Raw genomic sequence first — 22,497 nt, forward strand, 5'->3', positions numbered from 1 at the left:
TTATGCTTTGCAATAACTTTAATTTAGTCCGGTCGAGAAATAAATGCGAAGGTGGGCACCAACTTCCATCAATCTCAACACTACTCAGAAATTTCTAAGCTACATGATACAACACATCACTGTTCTAAGAATTTCCATCTAATCCTGCCTAGGAGTTAGGCGACTAATTATCATTCCAATTAATTCCTAGATATTTAAAAATTAAAAAAGAGCACCTAGTAGCCTAAATCAGTCTAGGTTGCAACTCTCACTTAAACAAAATAGATTAACTTTCATTTTGCAGTTTTTTTTTTCAAAAAATTGTAAGAGACTTGTTAAATACTTTGATGAACATTCATTATATGGTTATTCCTCATGTTTTCAATATGTTCTAATTCTTTATAATCTATTGTCATTCTATTCCGTAATTCATGTATCCAAATACAATTATGTATTTTTTTTTAATATAAATAGACATTTATTATACTATATAACAAATTTAATTAAAATTAAAAAAAAACTGCCTAACCCCACCAAGGACCCGCCTAGACGTCTAGGCCACTGCCGGCCACCCGACTAGTGCCTTTTGGTACCTTGCAACGAACCCCTCACACTTCTTTTAGACAAACACCGAACGCAAGCGAATGTAAGTGGCATATGAAAGGGTTACTAGTTATTAAACCTATTCAAAAATTGGGGTCCAAATTCAGCAGTTTGAATGATAAACATATTGTAACCTATAAAGCATATAGACAAGGACGGAATGATCCGCAACAGCAACAAAATACAACGACATATTTCACCTTCGTTGCAAGACAACCCTAATCAAGGGGTGTTGAGATGATTACCAAACGCTTCTAGCACAATACATTTTCTGCAGCTTCACCCTTCGTCATGGAAGCATCAAGGCCTGTTCAGATAAAACCGTCCATGGCATTCAGTCAGTGCTATAACCCCTGCTGGTGCTTGCATCCCCGATAGAAACTGTGGCAAGTGACTTGGAAGCCCACACCCTGGCGTTCATTGCTCCTTCCTGCAAATTACTCCTCTTGCAAGGCTCTTTTAGAGAATTAAACAACTGCACTGCCCGCTTTAGAAAAGCCAAAGGGTGCTCCAACAAGCTCCCCAATCTCATGTCTTGAATATGCCATCTCCATGCAGATTGAGCAAACGATAGCAGAGCAGGAAAAAAGAAGTAGAGCAATCTCAGAAGCACAAAAGCAGAAGCGAGAGCCAAATATGTTTCTTGCCGAAGCAAATTCTCTGGAGATCTAGCCCAAGAAAATGGGCAGCTTTCCTGCTCAGTGCTATCATGCCTCTCATGATTTAGTGGGTATCCAATTTTTTCCAGTGACAATTGATCCAGTGATACAGTCTTGAAGCCTGCACCAATTCACCTCGGTCAATAACTCCCCCGCAGGGGAAAACAGTTTTCTATATAAGATAAATACAAGGACAGTGAGAGACTAAAGAATGGCAAATCTGATATTAAGAAAACATGATTCTGGACGGTAACGCAGAATATCAGAAAAGCGAACAAGTTGTTCTGTAGGACTAAATAGAATCGGTGGGTCACGCATAATCTAAAACAGTTTATTTAGAATAAAAATCCAGTTCTCTTTAGTACACATCACTCGATGAAAGGTTTTTGACTGCTTTTTATTCATCATACCAAATATTATAAAAGATAAGAAATAAAGTTCACAATCAAAGCCTATGATCTGAACAAAAAGACTTACCAGTAACATGACTATAGAAAGCAATAAGAGAACCAGGAGTGCGGGCGCCTTGATATCGAATACGCATAGTAGAATTCAAAATGAAAAGTGTAGGAAATCCATGAACTCCATATTTGGAGAGTATACTGCAAACAATTAATCAGTTCTGTTCAATTTCTAATGACAAATCGTTTAGAATATACAGTCTCTACAGATATTTACAAACCTTGGCCTGATGGCTGATTCTTCAAATGCAAAATGGGGGATCGAAGGATACAAAGAAGCCAGGATGGAAAACGTTGGTTTAAACATCCTTGAAAAAGGGCACCATGACGCATAGAAGAGCACTGCCACATAATCATGAGTATTCTTGTGAACCATATTTAATGCCCTTTGTAAGGAAACCTCATCTCCCTTCAATGCAGCAAGACATAAACAAAATTAGAATAACAAATGTAAGAGAAAAGAAATTTCAACTTTCAATACAACAACAACAACAAAGCCTTATCCCACTAAGTGGGGTCAGCTGTATGAATCCTAGAACGCCACTGCACTCGGTTTTGCGTCATGTCTTCCGTTAGATCCGAGCAATAGACTACGTATAAAATAAAAAATAAAAAAACAAAAAGACATTTTTTGTCATCCCAGCAATAGACTAATCTAAGGAATTGTGATAAAAGCTGAACTTTCTGTCACTTATGCATTGCAGATTCATCTTCAGTACCATATATTCCAATTCTACTTTCAGAAGAAAACCGCTTCCATTACCTCACCCCTAAGGAGACCTTTTAGGTTCTAAACTAAACTGCATGTGATATTTACAGCATTCACAGGAGAAACTGGTTGCAGGATTCTAATATTCAAGTAACTGCATTTGGGACAAGTATTGTTCTGGTTTATCCAAACATATAAATTCGGAAAAGGGTTCGCTATCAGAGGCCAGCAAAGCACTCAAAATACAAATGTAGCGAAACTCAAAAACCTAAAATGATCCTCTTGGAAACACTCTATGAATCAAGCCATTTCGGATAGAGGCCGGCAGCTCCTTTGAGCACCATTTGAAAAATCGGCATTGCCCAACTCGGTCTTTTACAGGAACAATACAAATTACTACCCTAATTGCAAGGTCAATGCACCTACCGAAAACCCGAACTTTTAATAAATACATATAAATAAATAAAAACAGCATCTCCCTAGTACACCCCCAATGATACTCTAAATAACACATAATTTTCCCAGAAATAAAAATTAATAGCAAAACAGTAAATAGATAAGTAATTGCGTACCACAATAACACCCATGGATTCAACGGATCTGCAAGCGCCGTCGACGGGGCAATTGGAATACCGGAAGCCGAAGATCGTGTCGGCAACGGACTCCGTCGGGCAAGAGGCGGGCTCGGCGGCGCAAACTAGCCGGACCCATAAAACCAATATCACGATCCCACTTTCCCAAACCCTAATCCCCATTTAAGAATCAAAGCCGCCCCAAACACCAAACAACCAAAATAAAAAACGAAAAGCTAAAAAAGGGAGCTGCTTGGCAACAGCGCGACGGCGGATGAGGAGGAAGGAGGAGGGGGCGCAGGGGAGAAAACCCGGCGCATTTTAGCGTCGAGGGTTGTTGGTTAGGGAAGCGGATTGGATTGGATTGGATTGGATTATTAATGGTAATTTGTGAGAAAATGGGTTGGTTTATTTGGAAGTTTGGTTATGGGGTGGGGTGGAGAGGAGAGGAAACAGCCGAGACGTGGAGATATCGGTGAGTTCTTTGTTTGGGTCACACACTGGTGTGCGTGTCCCTGCATTTGCCAACTGGGTTCTCAACTGGTCTTCCTCTTCCCTGCCTGACATCATGCGCACGTGATCAGCTTAGACTCATAATGAGTTAGCAACAACGAAATTTGTGAGAATCAAATATAAAATATTTATATATAAGTGATATGAATACCACTAAACTAGTACCAAGTGGTTCATGCCCTATTTTTTACTAAAGAAAAATATTTATTTATTTTGTATATAATGATGTTTTAATTTAGCTTTTGGGAAAAAAACATTTTTAAAAAAAATTCTACTTTTTTATGTGATGATTATGAAATGGTGTTTGAAGTCTCCTTATATATAATTTAAAACAAAAAAGTTACTGGGTGGGTTGTTTAGGTCCCTTAAAAGAGTCGCAAGTTTATTGTCTCTAATTTTTGTGTCTCTTTAATGTTTGGTCTTTATTTGATTGACATGGGTCTATTTACTTTAAGTAAAAAATTAACACTTTATAGCTCAATTCACGTACGATCCTTCCGACCTCAAGGGGAACAAAGATGGCGGCTTTATCTCTTCTTTTATTTTTAGTTTTGTATGTTAATAGATTGAACATTAACGTTGTTAATTTTTAAATTAAGCGAATAAACACATATCAAGCAAATAAGAAGTAGACATGAAGACACCAAAACAAGGACAGTAGGCCAGTGGCCATTATTCGTGCTTAAGCTCAAAAAGTCGCGTTAACGTATGCTAAGCTCATGTTGAATTAGTTTTTCAAGTTTGATGTTGACTCGGCTCATTTGTAAATCAAAACTGTTGCGTGGTTAGCTGGCTAGCTGAACTTATTTTCTTGAGTGAGCTCAAGCTTACATTTGTTTGATTTAATAAAAAATAAAAATAATGAGATATATAAATTAAAATGATTGCATTCAGCGTCATCAATTGATATATCAAAACTCAAGTTTAGCTCATTTTTCTAACAAGCCTAATATTGTTATAACTCGGCTAGTTTCATTTACCAACGGAGTTAGAACAAACGAAAGACGAACTAAATACGAGTCGAACTCAATTCATTCCAGCTGATTCTATCTGGAAGTACCTAATCTTGTTATTTGAATAGTTGATTGAAATAAGAAAAACTATCTGATAATTATTGAAAAATTATACAAGTCTTTAAGGGCCTACTTGGGATCCTATTTGAAAATTTTAATCATTTCTTAAAACATTTCTTGATAATTTTTTTAAGACTCAAAAATTATTTTCTGACAACATTTCTTGATAATTATGTTCCAATAGCTCATTTTATATATATATATATCATTCTATTTTGTAATTTATGATAAAATTATATATATTTTAAGTATAGAGACACTTATTTATACAAAATATAATAGATTTAATTAAATCCGTCTAATCCGCCTAGGCTCTCGCCTAGACCCCGCCTAGCTGCCTAAGCGCTAGGCTCTAGATCGTCACCCGACTAGCACCTAACCTCTTTTAGAACCTTGGTTACAATAGCAATAGCAATTAGCAATTAAATTGTCATACCAGCTTTTGATTTTGATTGAACTCGTTCGTTTGGATGTGCTTTTAAACGACCAAAAAATGAGGGGAGAGAAGGGAAGGAAAAAAATAAAAGAGAGACTTGTAATCATATTGGGGCTCGTCCATTTTTCATATTACTTTCATCATATTTTTCATATCACATTTGTACTATCCACACTTAAAGGTTTCGAAAACAAGACTTGTTATTAACACTTCAAAAACGTAGCTTATTGCCCAGATGGCTTACGAAGCTAAACCTTTGGCTAAGAGGAAAGACAACACTTCACTGCTGTGAATGTCTTCATAATCTCTCACCTCTAATCCATATCCCTCCATCGCATGAGATGGGGGAAAATGGAAAAATAAAGTTAAAATCCAGTAAGAGCTCAACAATGAAAAGAAAAAAATGTAAAAGAAGAGGGTGGGAGAGATGGTGATAGCGGAAACTAGCAAACGACCACTTGCTTAATGCAAGTGATTTCCGCATTTTTTTCTCCTTCTGCATACCACTCTTTACTTGCGTCCGTTGATACTCCTTTGGTTTATTCATTTCAAAGGCCTGAAAAAAGGGAAGCGCGCAGAAGGAACAAAAAAAGGGACGAACAGAAGTCATTTCTATTGTTTAATACCCGGCATTAAACGTTTCCCCCAGTTAACAAAGTAGCTCTCGAGCCTCAGAGACAAAATGGTCATATTCTCAACAGCATAAGAATTCTTATCGTCACCATCTTCGTTAACAAAATAAATGTTTTGTTTGAGAGGCTAATATTCGGAGCAGAAAATGTTATCGAAGTTGTTATGCACAAGTTAGTCCAAAAAACCTAATTGGACATTCAGTTTCTTTCTCGTGCGGAGTATATGAAAAAAGTCCTCCGCCGGAAAGGAAAAAGAAATCTGGCAAGAAATGGACACAGAGCTCCATACCAGAACCGGAAACATCAGCCTCTTGCATAGGATCATTAGATCTATCAACAAGAAAAGTGATCTTCATAACAGTTCCATCAAAGCCTGCACGATACATAACACAAAAGAACAATCCACAATCATTCACAACGCCATTATCTTCATTAAAATGATTTATTTTTCAATGAAAAATGGAACATATTGGGGCTTAATCTGCATTGCAAACACATAAAGACTTGAATCTTGAATGCCAAAACAGACTAAAGTCCAAACCTTTGACACTCAATATGACAACTAAAAATAGAAGAAATTTAACCCAGAAAGATCGGAAATAAGACCAAATTTGTATCCTCTCCCCCATTGATAAAAAAAATAAAGAAAAATAGGAAAGGGAAAGAATGAAAAATGGCCTGTACACAAGTGTACTGACCAGGGTATATCCAACATTCATCAAGTTTGTAAAGTTAATTCTACGCACAAATATATTAAAGGCCAAACAAAATGTCGCACAAATATATTCGAGTTCGTAAAGTTAGATAAGATAATTACCTCAACCAAGAATTCTTCTTCTTGCAAGGAGGATGGATATATAACAAGAAAACCATCACTGGGAGCAACAGCACGAATGAACAACTACAAAAAATTGCCTGAGAAATTGGCCTGGCAGGTTGCACACATCAAACCGACAGAACCAGGTTGTGTCCGTTCACAAACCTCATGATGAAACTCATTTCTGCACCAGACACAGGTGTTAATCTCATACCCGCTTGCGATATTTGGCATTGAGGGCAAAGATTCCTTTTCAAGCCAATCTGATGAACTGAAACCTTGTTCCATCTCTCCATCATATGACAACACTTTTGATTCCTTTGTACGTGAGGTTGCTTGCACTGTTGGGAAATTATAATCAAACTGACCCAGTTTCAATCCTTCCAAACCTGACATGTTGTCACGCTTTTCATTTACACTTAAAGCTCCGTTTGCACCCTGTTCATTGAAGCAAAATTTGATATAAAAATAATTCTATTGAAATTACAACATATCAGATTCTTTGCAGCTTTTAGTTGTAAAGAAAAACTGAAATAATTCAATGGAGGAAGGAGATGGACAGACTAGCAAAGGAACTCACTGTATGTTCCAAATAAGTAAAAAATTGTGCTCTAAGATTAAAACAAGTGAATCGTGCAGGTAAAACAAACGTTGAAAGGTATATTGCAGTCTCAAATAAATGCGTACATCAGTCCCTAATATATATATTCTCTATATACAGCATACCTTGTCAGACAACAGACCAATGTTCGGATAGTGGCCAGATGATTGCATGAGTTCAAATGGTGTATCAACCAGTCCACTCTGCTGAACATTTTGCCCATCACTTCTCCACATAAATTCAGCCATGACATCCCCAGAAGGTTGGGAATGATTTAGGGGCTCATTGTTCCTGGACTTTTCAGCACTCTCAGTGTTAGGCTGCTCCCACATTATGCTGCCATAAACCCTGTTTATATTATGTTCTATCCCAGGGATTTGTTCTTCACCATTTGGATGTATTGAACCATCAACAGAACCTCTAATGAGCTTATCATCCAATACTGAGCTACTGAAAATGCCAGTTAATTTATTTCCAGTGAAAAATGTTTGACTGTTCCCTGAATGAACAAGGGAAGGTCCTCCAGAACTCCTTTCATGCGGAGTCTTTGTCAAAGAATTGGCAACTGATCCAGCATAACTGTTGCTAAAAGAAAGCATTACCTCCTTATTCCAAGACCTTTTAGAATCCTCATGTTTTGATTCTTCCATTGAGCTTGAGTATGTGCTATTCACATTGCATGCATAGCCAGAGGGGTTAATCATACCAGTTCCAGAAGAACCCCTGCCCTGTTTAACAAATGGAACGGACACATTGCTTTGAAAACTCTTTTCCTGCCAGAGTTCCTCCACCATGCAACTAGGATTCTTTACATTACTTAATGCGATACAACTTTGTCCATCCAAACCTGGGACGCTTGAACAGCTCCCAGTACTTATAACATGCTCATTCATTTCCATTGCACCCGCATTCGGCATAGCATGGTCGCTGCTTAAACTGATTGCCTTGTCGTCATTCCCAGATAGATCAATATTATCAAACTTGGGCCCATAAGATGTGCAGAGTGACTCACTATTGAAATCATCCCTGACATCACATGTTTTCTCAACAGTAGTTCTACATAAACCTCTTTCAGAGCCTCTGTTCTGCAGAGACTGTATGATAGTTGAAGGAAGAAGCGAGCAGGCTTCAGAAGTACTTTGCTGCACGACATTAGTACAAACATTATGGGGTCCAATGCAATTCTCACTAATACCAGATATCAACCTGCCATTCCCACGATCATCCACATCATCAAACTTTGTACTTTCTTCTGTGCTAGTTAATTGGTTGTTATCAATATTCTCAGACCTCCGTTCTTTTCGCGTACCATTTAAAGCAGTATCAGTGTCTACTTTGGGCAAATCAACTGAACTCACAGAAGCCTTAAAACCATCATTTATTCCACCATGAAAGCAGTCCACAATATTTGTTTCACCAAAGCTGAGACCAGGACCAGTAGGCTCATCCACCAACTTATCATTTGTCATAATAACTGCACTACCCTGCTCAGAAAATCCCAAATCCTTACCAATTTTATTATTCTTCAAAGCTTGATCCTCACAAGACAATGAATTAGATTCACTATTGTTCGATCCAAAACAATTTGTGATATCATTATTCACTTTACCACAAGGAAAACCAGCACTCGATTCATATTTGGCTACTGCATCAGAAGATGCTTCACTGTCTATTTGACCCGACTCATGAAACTTCAAAGATGTCTGCAGAATACCAGTCTTTATCGAGTCAACTTTCTTAGGCATGCCCATTTCTTCTCCTGCGTGAAATTCCTGTAAATTTTCTGTATGAAAGAAGTTTTCTTGTTTCTCATGACCAGGTGATACTGAAGTAACAGGCATTAGCGAGCGGCTAGCAAGCTCAGTAGCTTTGCTCTCATCTTCAAAGGTAAGATTTGTATCCTGTTGCATACCCTGAATAAATAACATGAATGAAGAAAAAAGAATGATAGAAAAGAACAAAAAAATGCAGAGTGACTTACATCTCCAGAAACCATTTTATTAGAAAGCTGAATACTGCCACCTGTATGACCAGGAATTGACTTGTTTCCAACTCCAAAATAAGAGATCAAGTACGAATTAACTTCCTTGCACGACACAAACTGCTGCCCATTAGGGCTGAATAATACCAAATTAGGGAAACTAGTATAAGAGCCAGGCAACAATCTAACTTAAAAATGCAAGATCAAAAATTAATAGTAGCTATCCCGAAATAGTTGATATTTTTTGCTATGAATTAATGAAACAATATACAACACATCTCCTGAGAAAAACAAATATAGAAAATTTGAATAACCTCCCACTCCCTTCTCCCAAAAAAATGACAAATAAAAAATGGGTATCAAATGCACCAACTTCCGGAAATCAGTTTACTCTTTGAAGTTATGTCCAAGGATTAAAATTTCAGTAATATTTCCAATATATCAGCCGAAATTTCGAAAAAATCAAGTAACCGACAATCAAAGGGGGCGTCAAGGTATATATCATATATGTACTGACTTTCCACAAAAATTCAGTGGTTTTGGTTGGATATCTATTCTTCAATTGAATATCTCCCAAATTTCAGAGGTTTTGATGGAAATATTGGTTGAATTTTGGAGGAATTTCAAAACCCAGATTGCCCAGAGGCAAGGAAGGGGAGACGGTGTGGGGCAAGTTGAAGGCAGTCCAGAGGAGGATGAAGAAGAAACAAAAATAAAAAATTAAAACCCTGGACGAAACAAAGTCGTTTTGTTTTAAAAGGTAGAACAATTGCCAGTATCAAAATGGAAATGTATTGAAAATTGAATCATTATGGCTGGAATCAATTTCCAATGGTTGTTCAATCATTAAATTAGCAAACCCCGATCCAAATTAATAGAAACAAATTCAAATAGCTTTTTTGTTTAGTTTGAACAAATTTAAATCACTTGGAAATATTAGAATATTTATATGTAATGTAGAGGATGCATTTTGAAGAGTTTATGTACTAGTATTTTTATAGGCGGGAGCTGATTTTCACACCTTTTATAGCTTTTCCCACACCCTCTTTGTTCCAGGCCATCGAATTGAATAAATCAAACGAAAACAACGGACATGATTAGCCAGGGGTGTGTAGGAAGCTATAAAAGGTGTGTGTTTATCATTTCCCCTAGCATATGTTGTTTTAATTATTGTGCTTTATTTTGTAGTTAGATTTTATTTTACTCTTTACTAGACCGGAATTTCCTTCTTTAGGAGGATTTTTATGGCAAGGTTTTCACGAGGCTGCTTTGTACTTTATCTTTGTAACCATCATTTTATATGTTAAGTGAACATATTATTAGTTTGTTTTGGAGTTTGTAGAGGCTCACATATAATTTAAATTTTTATAGCTACTCTTTTTTCATTTTATTCTTTTTTACCACTGTTTCTATCTGCATCGATATACCTTTCCATATATCTCTCTATTTGGGCTACAAAATCGAAACTCAAATCCTTGGTTACATGCACCCTAAAATTAGCAAGAAAAAGCAAAGATAAACCTATAATAGATGAACATTATTTCTTTGCAATGTTAATGCAAATGAATTCTAATTTGTATGACCCAAAACTTTGTATTAGCAATGTGCACCGAAATAACATTTAAATTTCATAAACTTAAACTCAAGCAGTTTCATTGACAATGAGAGAACTACCTTATGTATCGTTTACAAAAGAGTCGAACTAGGCCTCCATTCCTCTTGAGAGATAGCAAAATCTTCCAATGCATCGGCAACACGTCACCAAGCTCACCCGCAGGCACAATCTTCCTCTTCTTCCTAGCGCTCGACCACTGCCCCTCCAACCCTCCCAGAAACCCTAACAACTGCGCCTGCGTCTCCATCGCCTCCGTCCTCCTTCTCAACTCCTCCCCAAACAAACCGTCCGCATTCTCCACCGCAGCCAAGTCCACAACAACTCCATTTCCGTTCACCATCACCATCTCACCCTCCTCCACCTTCACTTTCCCTTCCTTGACCGTCACTTTCTTCTCACGCTTAGCCACCGAAACCACTCTGTTCTCATCTTTCCGCGGCCGGCCTCGCTTCCGGCTGCCCTCACTGCTCTGAACAACAATCCCGGGCGGCGTATTGTCACCACCACGCATCTTCATCGAAACATCAGCGTTGACGCTCCGGTAAGATATAATGGCATTGTGATCCTTACGCGGGCGGCCTCTCTTCCTCTTCTTACTGATATCGACGGAGAGTCCAGCCGGGAAGTTTTCCACGAATGGGCCGGGCGTGGCGTCGTATTGGGCGAGGCGGACGGGGACAGGGACGAGTACGTCGTCGTTTTCGTTTGGGGCTTTTTCTGAGGGAAAAAGCTGTTTCAAGAGAGCGATAATCTGGAGGGTTTCGGAGTCTCGGGGGTGGAAATGGGGAATCGTTTTCTGCGATTTGGGGTTTGGGATTGGGAATTGGGAGTTACGAGGAGCGAGGCGGAGTCGGGAGTAGGTCTGCTTGCGGCTGCCGGCGGATTCATTGAAGACGGAACGGTCGATTTTGGGGATCAACACGTCATCGTCGAAGCGGCGGGTGGGGTGGGATTGGGAGGAGGAGGAGGAGGAGGAGGAGGAGGAGGAGATGAGGGAGAGAGAGTAGAGGTCTGATTGAGAGAGGAGGCCGAGGTCAATGAGAGGGAGTGATTCAAGGTGGAGGTGGTTAGGGTTAGGGTTGTGGTGGTCGTCCGCGGGCGGGAAGGCCATGGCATTGAACTGTGAGCGGAAGAAAAAGAGAGTTGGGCGGAGAAGAGAAACGAAAAAGTAGACGAGGGTGGATGTTAAACGACGAGGCGTTTCGGCATCCGACTTTTGATTGACTGGCGCGCAGTGTTGTTTGACTTCTATGGGAACCCGACTTCGTACCGACACGTGTGTCAGTAGCGTTTGTGTACACATCAACTTTCCATGAAACATGCTCACAGTTATTGGATGAATAATGTTAGTGAGATTAAAATTTTAAATTAAATGATGTGCTACTGTTTGGATCTGATTTTACATCATCGGTCCGTGCAATTAAGGAAGTTGAGTGAGCATAGTTCCCGATCATCAGATGGAAAACTGAAGATAATTTTGTTAAAAAATAATATTATGGTTTTTATCATAATAATTATTCTTTTAATATGAATTATCTTGGCATATTCTTAAATAGGATAAATAGGATGTGAATTATATCCCTAAGCAAGCGGTACAGTTCAATTTGAGTTGGGGTGTGTGTGGACGTGTGGATTGAATATGCTGCAATCTGATATTGAAGAAAGGGGATAAGGATGCGTGCATGGATGGGGGTGATGAGATAAGAAGCCTAGGTAGGCTAGACCTTTGGTCATGATGTGATAATTCCATTAAAGGTGATGAGTGATAGGAGCATATTTATGCGACTTAGTTAGCTTGTTCTTGTGCATTTGTGTTGTTATTTCTTAGTTAATTATGTATTTTAAGCTATTTTCATGTGTTTGTAGGTCATAATAACAAAGTTGGCAAGAAAGTGCATTTTGGAGCATTTTAGAGCATTTTTTAGCCAAGATTGGATAGTGCAAGCATGGAGACATGAGGATGGACGTTTTTGAAGATTTGAAGGCTAGAAATCAGCATGTGTGTGTGCAAGTGTGTTGACCTACAACTCCAAACATTCATCCACTACACCCATTATATCCACTCATTACCAAACACTCATCCACTACACCCATTACATTCACTCATTACCAAACATCCACCCACTACACCCATTACATCCACTCATTACCAAACACTCATACACTACACCCATTACATCCACTCATTACCAAACACTCATACACTACACCCATTACATTCACTCATTACCACAACACTCACCCACTACACCCATTACATCCACTCATTACAACTCCATACACTCCTCTCCCTAGCCTATAAATACATCCACCCTTCACCATAATTTGGAGGAGAAAAGATCATCCAAAGACACCACATCATCTACACAACTCTCCACCCTTCACCATAACTCACCTATATCCATCCACCACCACAAGAGACCATCCATTCACCACTCACATCTTGGTGCCGCATATTTTGCAAGGAAGGAGGATTGCTTGGAGTTGTGCTAGTCATTCAATTTGGATTGCTGGAGCATTCTAGGTGTATTCTACTTTGGTTTTCAATGTTTAATTTCAATTGTTTCTGTTTAATTACAAGTATGAGGAACTAAACCTCTTTTGGCTAGAGGAGAATTCGAAACCATGAATATATTTGCAATATGAATTGATTTCTTCCAATTGTGATTTGATAAGTTGTGATTGCAATTCAATTATCTATTTTATTCATAACGGATTTGTGTATGTTTATTAAGGATGCATACTTAGTTTTCATGCATGAATTTAATGCTAGGATATAAATAAGTTTCACCTAATCGTTACAAGTTTATATTCATGAGTAGTGAATGTTGCTTGTCACAATCGCGTTAATTGAATTCTTGGCAAACGTATCATGCATTCATAGTTACAATTGCCTCGTCAACGCTTATGATTTTCATGGAACGTAATGATCTTTAATTGTATCTCTATTATGCATTCATATAGGGGACTTTTAGAGAATGATTTGGGTTGTCGCATGCATTCATCCAATTCAATGAGTAAAGGAAAATCTGAGGGTTAATTTGTGTATCACGGTTAATCTGGGGTGTTGAGCATCATAGTTTATTGAAAAGCAATTGGAGATTGATTTGTATGCAAGTGTGTCATGTGTGGAGAAAAACCTTCTAGCTAGCCCATCATCCATCCAAAACAACCAATTTCGTGCAAATCTGTTTAGTTCTAGTTTCTATTTTGTTTTACTTTATTTTCGTCCAAAACCCAATCCCTTTTTACTTTAGTGTATCTAATTAGTTAGAATCTGTTTTAGTTTATGTTTTTAAGTGTTTTGAGTCTATAGAGTCTAGTTAAGTGTTTTTAAGTTTCTTTTTGTAAGTCAGTTTAGTTTAGATTAGCAATCCTTCCTAATCCCCGGTCCAGAACGATCCCTACTTATACATATACTACAATTGTCAAAAGAGGGTTTAATTTGAGTGCTTAACTTTCATCGCATCAATGAGATATGAGGCTTAGGTAGGCTAGGTCTTTGGTCATGATGTGATAATCTTGAATATGTTTTTATTTAGTTATTGAAAATTATGGATAGCCATCTGGAAGATAGGCTTTAGCCTATGTCAGTTTTTCATTCCACCAGTTAGAGTTGCAATTGGACTCTACTATCTGGTTGTGCCAAGCAGAAGACAGAATGCTATAAATACAAGACTGCGACGGAGAGATGACCTCCAACTTATCACACAAACTGCCCTGCGCAAACTCTCGCTCTACGCGAAACCTCTCAAACATCTTGAGATTTTTATTTTCTTTTTCGCCAAAACATCTTCAGTTTGGATAAACATCACTGTGAAGGCAACCGGCGAACATCTTCAGTTTGGATAAACAGCACTGTTGCCATAGAATCAGCCGACTGCGGAGCACCTTTAATTTGGATAAACAGCACTGCGTCGAGGCCGACTGGTTATCTATCCATGTCTTGGTCGAGAAGGATTTTCAAATCCTTATTGGCAGAGGTCATCTCATTAGCCTTCTTGGCGAAGTGAGGTGTTACAAGTTACTACATTTGGCACATTAAAAGTCGAATTTGATATTGAACTTCGTAGAACTAGCAGCCTTGTCTTCAGGCTCTAGAACCCGAAGGCTGAGACGTGTTCCTTCCTCGGCTGCAATTGTAAGATCAAGAAGTCAGCAGTGCACCCAACCTAACATCAACACATTTTACTCCTCGGCCGAGCTCGGCTGACGAGTTGGCACGCCCGCATATAACCGAATGACGTAGTTAGCTCATTAGTTACTCGGTTTGCGCGCCATGTAGGCTTGGTAGTTTTTAGGGTCAACATTTTGGCACGCCCAGTGGGACTCAGTGCTAAAACTACGAAGTTCATATGATACGTCAAGATCTTAGTGAGGGTGATATTTGTCACCTATTAAAGGAAAATGTCAAGGAGCAAACAAAACTCCTTAAGGAGTACTGTAAAGTTCTTAAAAAAAGGGCTAGAGGCCAGGGGCAATTTTTCACTTTGGCCACAATCAAAATTCGGCATCAGAACATTGTCGAGACAGCCGAAGAACTTAGGCCACTTGTTGTTTCGGTCGAGACTGAAAGTATGGTAGGCCTAGAAGAAAAAATTCAAGTCTCTGAGCCACAAATTGACTTAGAAAATGATTTGTCAGAAAAGTGCTCCAATGACGAACAAGGCCTAGACATTGGCCTAGCCCAAGAAACCACGCCAATTGATATGATTATTGGCGATAAGGCCGATATAGAGAAGTTCCATTCGGCCAAGTTATTTGAGTTAGAAGCCGACATTAACAACGTAATTATGCCTGGGGGCATAATAGTTGTCTAACATATTCGGCGGCCGATAAAAAATCTTTCGTCAAGCTAAACATATTTGGAGATATTATTCTATTCAGCCTTGCAAAAATTCAAAGTGAAAGTTTTGATATAAAAAGACTTCGGCTTGAAATAAAACATCGTTGGCCTCCTTCACTTTATAGTATGGCCACTTTTGTTTTCTTTTGCTAAAAAAAATTATTATTTTCTTAACCAATCGGCTGCTCAGCCGATGCTTAAGAAAATAAATGGGGCATAGGTGGTACATTTCGAAGGTTTCGGCGATTAAAATTATTTTAATCTCGTCGAGAATGAGTGAATTTAAATAGCTACTTGGTGAGATTGTTGCTCAGTGCAAAAATCTCTAACCTACAATCCAAATTAAATGGTGATATTTAGCGATCACGCGACAGTACAGCTACTACTGGATTAATTTCGTGCAATTAATGAATGCATGAGATAAAGGTGAATTTGTGGGATGGTGATGTGATGTGATTAAGACAAAAAAAAGATAGTAGGCTTCAACCTATGGACATGTTTGGCGTGAGAAATCATGATTTACTTCCAAGTTATGTCAGGATACCATTGGCAATGTCATAATACCATCTTTTTATACGACATGTTGTTCGATGAGTTTATGACCTTGGTTATATATATATATATATATATATATATATATATATAATGCTGAGGAGTGGATGGTTGAATGACATGCCAAACTTAACCGAGTGTGATTGTTTCAGAAAAGTGATTGCAACATCTTTGATGGATGACAGGCGGAGCTGCCAGGAGTGGTTTGTCTCAGCTCGGCCCTTATTTTTTCTCGACCTAGGCAGTCGAGAGCTACGGCAAAAAAAAAAAAAAGAATGAATAAATTATTTTCTTAAAGCCTTTCAGGCCGATGTATGAGAAAATAAGGGGCAACATTGATAGTTGATGGCTCAGGTTTGTTTGCTGTGTTGCTGAGATATCCGGCCTAATATATATATATATATCTCGCCTTATTTTGGGTCGACCTTCATTTTTTACTGCCAAAGTCAAGGAAATTAGGGGCCGATTTGACTGCCGAGGCCAAGGAAATAGGGGGCCAAGACAAATTTTTGGGTCAAAAGTTGAGAGTAGGTCAACTAGTCGAGAAAAGTGGATTGAAAAAAAAAACATTAATTAAAAAAATATATATGTTTGTACCATACACCAATCCCGAAACTATTGAGTAACGGTCAACGTTATATCGTCAAGGACCCATAAGAGTTTCCCTCCAACCAGGAGGCCAATCACAGCGCGACACGTGTCGATATCAGAAGCCAATCATAGCGCGACACGTGTCAAAATCAGAAGCCAATCACAACACGACACGTGTCAATGTCAGAATGAAAATAGAAACTCTCTTCTATAAATAGAGATCATTCTCTCACAATATTTCCGAATGTCATTTGTACTAAATCATTCACTAGTACTCACTAAAGGAGAGCTTGAACCTATGTACTTGTGTAAACCCTTCACAATTAATGAGAACTCCTTTACTCCGTGGACGTAGCCAATCTGGGTGAACCACGTACATCTTATGTTTGCTTTCCTGTCCCTATCCATTTACATACTTATCCACACTAGTGACCGGAGCAATCTAGCGAAGGTCACAAACTTAACATTTTATGTTGTACCAAAGTCCTTACTGATTTTGTGCATCAACATTTGGCGTCGTCTGTGGGAACGACACTTATTCCCACTCTCTTCAGCTTTGTCAAGCTGGTTTCCCCCATTCGTACACTTTCTTTTGACCAGGCATCCCTCTCCAACCTGGGGAGCGAATGAAGCCACAGCACACAGAATGACACTCCTCTTGTACCTAGTGCGAAGCAACGAAAGAAGGAAGGAAAGAGGGTTGCTCTTCAAGCTAAAGTCGATGAGCTAGAAGCTCAAAACAACAAGATAGCAATGAAGAATGAGGTCCTCCATGAGCAGTATGAGAAGCTCTTTAAGACGCTCCATGAAACTATGCGTACTCAAACATGCGAGCTTGTTGCCCTTGTGGACATCAACCATCATCTGGGTGCCCCCCAACACGGAGGGTCACCTTCCTTCGACATGGGTATCCCTAATGAGGAGCGAACTAATCATCAAAACATTGATCAACAAGAGACTTCTCTCAACCCAGCTGTTTCGACCTAAAACAGGATAAGTGGAGGAAGACACCTCCTTGCAGAAGGGTTGGAAGGCTCGAAAGCCGTTTATCGTGACTGCCGAGACTTCCTAAAGCAACATCGAGAGAATACCCTCCATATATGCTCGAAGATCAATGACCCAAGGGTTTCTGAAAGACTCGGTCCCCTCCCACGACCCAGGCCAACTGCCAATCTAGCGAAGGAGCGACATGTCCTAGAGGAACATGAATGTACAGGGGACTCTGAGGTATTCCGATAGACTCACCCTATAAGTCAGTACGGCGAGTCCAAGGAAAAATCACACGCACTTGCTCAAACTTTCCTACTTCCAAGAAGCGATGGAGACTTACGAAAGAAAATCCCAGTGGTACATGACTCCACACAAGACCCCATTGTCCTACAGCTCCTTGAGGAAATAAACAAGTTGAAGGCCGAACGTCAGGCCGAGATACCTGACTGAAACTAACCCAGGCTTGTCCCTCTCACAAGAATGATCATCGACACCCCTTTTTAAGCGAAGACAAAACAAAAGCTTGGTTTACAACTCTATACTGGAAGGAATGACCCAATTAAACACATTAACCTCTTTAAGTCCAACATGGCATATCGGATGCACACCGACGAAGAGCGATGTCTTCTCTTCCCCTCCACCCTCTCTGACAGAGCTCTAAACTGGTATTGCCGTCTTCCACCTGAGACAGTAGACTCATTTGAGGAACTGAGGAAACTGTTTGTCTCTCAACACATCTTCTAGACCGATCGCTTGCATTCTGCAGATGACTTGTACACTATTCACCAAAAGTCGGACAAGTTACTACGAAAGTATGCTAGTCGTTTCAGCCATGAGTATTCTCGCTGCGCTGAGGCAGATAATAAGACCGCCCTCAAGGCCTTCACGGCAGGCTTACGTGATTGTTTCTTCAAGTACATGATCAATGCCAACACTTGGAAGACTTACTCTGAGGTGATGGCACAACTTACAACCATGCCTCCGCCGAGGCAAGGACATGTCAAGGGAAACCCCCCACAACCACCCCTTATCAGCAAGTAGGGAGTTGAAGCCAGATCTAACCAAATGAGATACCTTGACCTTCTAAACGGCAGCGGTGCCTTCCCCTGCCTTACTTAATACTTTGCCAAGTCAACAGACATATCAATCTCAGGGCAAAAGGAAAGATTTCCATCCTCACCAGTCTCATTTTAGTAAAAGGAATAAGGGACACTACCGCGATAACCAAAGGTATCGCCATGATAATCCCCGACCCCAGGTAGTCAACACAGTGGGTCAAACACGTGTCAGGACAGCCCCTACCCCGAGGTATGAGGCATACACACCTTTGAACGCCACATGCGTGGCCATTTACCCCAGCATATCACACTTGATACCGAAGCCAAAGCCAAGGCACCTGGATTACAAGCCCACGAAGAACACGGGCACGTTTTACTGTTACCACGAGCATAACGGCCATGATGCGAGAAGTGTATCACCCTTCGTGATCATATTGAAGCTTTGGCACGTGAAGGAAAAATTTATCAATTCCTCATTCACCCTCCAAGAGGTAACCATAACCAACGCCAGGTAAATGTAATATATTTGGCACACCCATATCTAAATCTTCCAACAGGGCCATGAAAAATAGTGAACGAGCTTTAAGGTCTGACCACCAAGTGTTTCACGTGGAAGACATCAGGGGAGGTAAGTATCAAAAGCCTAACTGGGATCCAATATGTTTCTACCCTGAGGAAGAAAGAGGTATCATCTACCCTCACAACGACCCACTGATCGTGGAAGCTCACATAGCAACTTTGAAGTACAACGAATCCTGGTAGACACGGGGGCTTCGGTCAATATCATGTTTGCTGAAGCTTTCAGGGCACTTAATGTAGCTGAACACTTGCTCAACCGCTCGATTTCCCCTCTGATAAGCTTCTCCGGTGATATCGTGCAACCTTTGGGGAGCATACACTTACCTTTCACCATTGGTACAGGCCCTTACACAGCTACCATTACCACTAACTTCCTGGTGGTTGATTGCCCGACGACATACAATGTCATCTTCGGACGCATAGGTATCAATAATCTCAAGGCCATGGTATCCACACATATGTTATTGATGAAATTTCTAACCCCCTATGGCAATGGTTACATCAGAGGAGATCAACTTAGTGCACGATCATGTTACAACACTTCGGTCAAGCAACAACACCTGCCTGTGCCCAAGGAAACCCTTTCTATACATGACCAAGTCATAAAGACCAGCCCACATGAAGCCAACTTGGATATTCACGGTGGTAACAGTTAACCCGACGATCCTCGAGATGACTCTTTCACCGAGCAAGCACAACCCGCTGAAGAGTTGGAAAAGGTCTCTATCTCAAAAGATTATCCGGATCGCATGGTGAAGATTGGTACCACCTTGTCACCACCCATTCGGTTGGCATTAATCTTTTTTTTGCAAGAGAACACTGAGGTCTTCGCCTGGTCATACGAGGACATGCCAAGCATCTCTCCCGATATAATCTGTCATCGCTTAAATATTGACCCCAAGACCAAGCCAGTGAGACAAAAGCGAAGATCTTATGACGCTGAACGGTACGAGGCAATGAAGGCAGAAGTTGAAAAACTCAAAGGCATAGGCTTCGTCCGCGAAGTCAATTATCCAACGTGGGTAGCAAATGTTATCCTTGTTAAGAAGAATCCGACCAAGGAAAGTCTCCTGCTCCAAAAGGTCTTGTGGAGAATGTGTGTCGATTACACCGACCTAAACAAAGGATGCCTGAATGATAGCTTTCCTCATCCTCTCATAAATAGACTTATAGACTCTACGGCAGGGTGTGAACTCCTGAGCTTCATGGATGCTTACTCAGGATACAACCAAATCCTCATGAACCCTCCGGACCAAGAACACATAGCCTTCACTACTGACAGGGGACTATATTGCTATAAAGTCATGCCTTTCGACCTAAAGAATGCAGGAGCGACTTATCAAAGACTGGTCAATTCAATGTTCACCGAACAGATTGGGAAAAGCATGGAAGTTTACGTTGATGATATGTTAGGCAAGAGCAAACATGCTGACCAACACATCACCAACCTATCTGAAACTTTCACCATTCTGAAGAGGTATCGAATGAGGTTGAACCCCAACAAATGTGCCTTCGGCGTAGGCTCTGGCAAATTCTTAGGCTTCATGATAGGCCAACGAGGCATTGAGGCTAATCCCGAGAAGATCAAAGCAACCCTCGACATGAAGGAACCGATAACTTCAAAAGACATCCAGAGCCTTACTGGCAAGGTGGCAGCCTTAACTAAGTTCATCTCTAAGGCCACCGACATATGTGCTCCTTTCTTCAAAGCACTTAAGGGAAGTAAAAAGTACATTACATGGACTGATGAATGTGTTGAGGCATTCAAGAACCTCAAAGACTACATGAGTAAAGCCCATTTGCTCTCCAAACCTGAGGTTGGTGACACTCTAATTATCTATCTGTCTATATTGGCTTCATCAGTAAGTTCCGTTCGCATTCGAAATGATGGTAATGTTGAACGGCCTGTCTACTACGCTAGCAATGCCTTACAAGATGTGGAGACACGATACTCCAACATTGAGAAATTGGCTCTAGCATTAGTCATGTCTGCTCGAAAACTTCGCTCTTACTTCCAAGCACACTTCATCATTGTGCTTACCAATCATCCTCTTCGACAAATACTTCAAAGTCCTGACACTTCCGGGTGAATGATCAAATGGGCGATAACATTGGGTGAGTTTGACATCTCCTACCAACCAAAGCCAGCTGAGAAAGGCCAAGCAATGGCAGACTTCATCTCCGACTTCACATATCTTGTTGACATTGTTTCTACGCCTAAAGAAGTGGTTTCATTACCCTCGGAAACTCAGAAAATAGAACCAACAGCCTCAGCATGGAGTCTATATGTTGATGGCTCGTCCAACCAACAGGGTTGTAGAGCAGGACTAGTCCTTACGACCCCTTACAAAGTGGCGATGGAGTATACTCTTCGTTTCAAATTCAAGGCGTCGAATAATAAGGCCGAATATGAAGCCCTCCTAGCAGGCTTACATTTGGCCAAACACCTTGGGGTTAAACGAATTGATATCTTCAGTGACTCCCAATTGGTGGTTAACCAGGTCACCAACAACTTTGATGCTAAGGATAGCTCCATGGCAGCATATCTGGCACAAACACAATTTTTGCTCAAGCACTTCCACTACCAGATCACCCAAATTCCTCGAGCGGCAAACAGTCATGCAGATGCTTTGGCTCGCCTCGCCTCAGCGATGGAAGACAAGATTGGGAGAAAAATTCAGGTCGAATTGTTGGCAGCACCAAGCACCATGGCTGCGGAAATGTGCAACTTACAACAATAAGATAGTTGGATTACCCCGATTTATAGATTCCTTGCTCATGGCACCCTTCCAAATAACAAAGTCCAAGCTTAGCAGATTCGATACAAGGCTACCCGTTACTTGATCATTAATGACCAACTCTACAAGCGAGGTTTTAACCTACCATACCTAAGATGCCTTACGCCCGCAGAGGCGGAAACCGTCCTTCGGGAAATACATGAAGGAGTCTGCGAAGATCATGCTGGATCTCGATCCCTAGCACACAAGACTTTTCGCCAAGGATATTACTGGCCAACACTCCACCAAGATGCCATTAGAATATCTCGCTCATATGATAAGTGTCAACGCTACGCAACTATTCCTCACTTTCCTCCCGAACCACTCACTCCTATGATCAGCCCTTGGCCCTTCGCCCAATGGGGACTTGATTGGATTTGCCCAATACCTGCAGGGAAGGGCAATGTCCACTATGTAATCGTTGCAGTTGACTACTTCACAAAGTGGGCCGAA

The 22,497-nt window shown here is 40.3% G+C and overlaps 2 protein-coding genes across 2 annotated transcripts; both read right to left on the reverse strand.

Annotated features, from left to right (window-relative positions):
- Window positions 1–630: 630 nt before the first annotated feature.
- LOC126632983 (5'-adenylylsulfate reductase-like 4) lies at window positions 631–3,496 on the reverse strand. The gene is made up of 4 exons (XM_050303528.1): window positions 2,984–3,496; window positions 1,924–2,111; window positions 1,719–1,843; window positions 631–1,362 (listed from the first exon to the last, which is right to left on the reverse strand). Exons 1-4 carry the CDS (start codon window positions 3,164–3,166, stop codon window positions 917–919), a joined length of 942 nt encoding a protein of 313 aa, XP_050159485.1. The 5' UTR covers window positions 3,167–3,496; the 3' UTR covers window positions 631–916.
- A 2,102-nt stretch (window positions 3,497–5,598) lies between these two features.
- LOC126632979 (uncharacterized) lies at window positions 5,599–11,854 on the reverse strand. Its single transcript, XM_050303522.1, has 5 exons — window positions 10,711–11,854; window positions 9,037–9,172; window positions 7,181–8,956; window positions 6,455–6,892; window positions 5,599–6,010 (listed from the first exon to the last, which is right to left on the reverse strand). Exons 1-4 carry the CDS (start codon window positions 11,760–11,762, stop codon window positions 6,539–6,541), a joined length of 3,318 nt encoding a protein of 1,105 aa, XP_050159479.1. The 5' UTR covers window positions 11,763–11,854; the 3' UTR covers window positions 5,599–6,010; window positions 6,455–6,538.
- Window positions 11,855–22,497: the final 10,643 nt, after the last annotated feature.

This window comes from Malus sylvestris, chromosome 8, assembly GCF_916048215.2.
Source record: "Malus sylvestris chromosome 8, drMalSylv7.2, whole genome shotgun sequence".
Classification (NCBI taxonomy): Eukaryota; Viridiplantae; Streptophyta; class Magnoliopsida; order Rosales; family Rosaceae; genus Malus; species Malus sylvestris.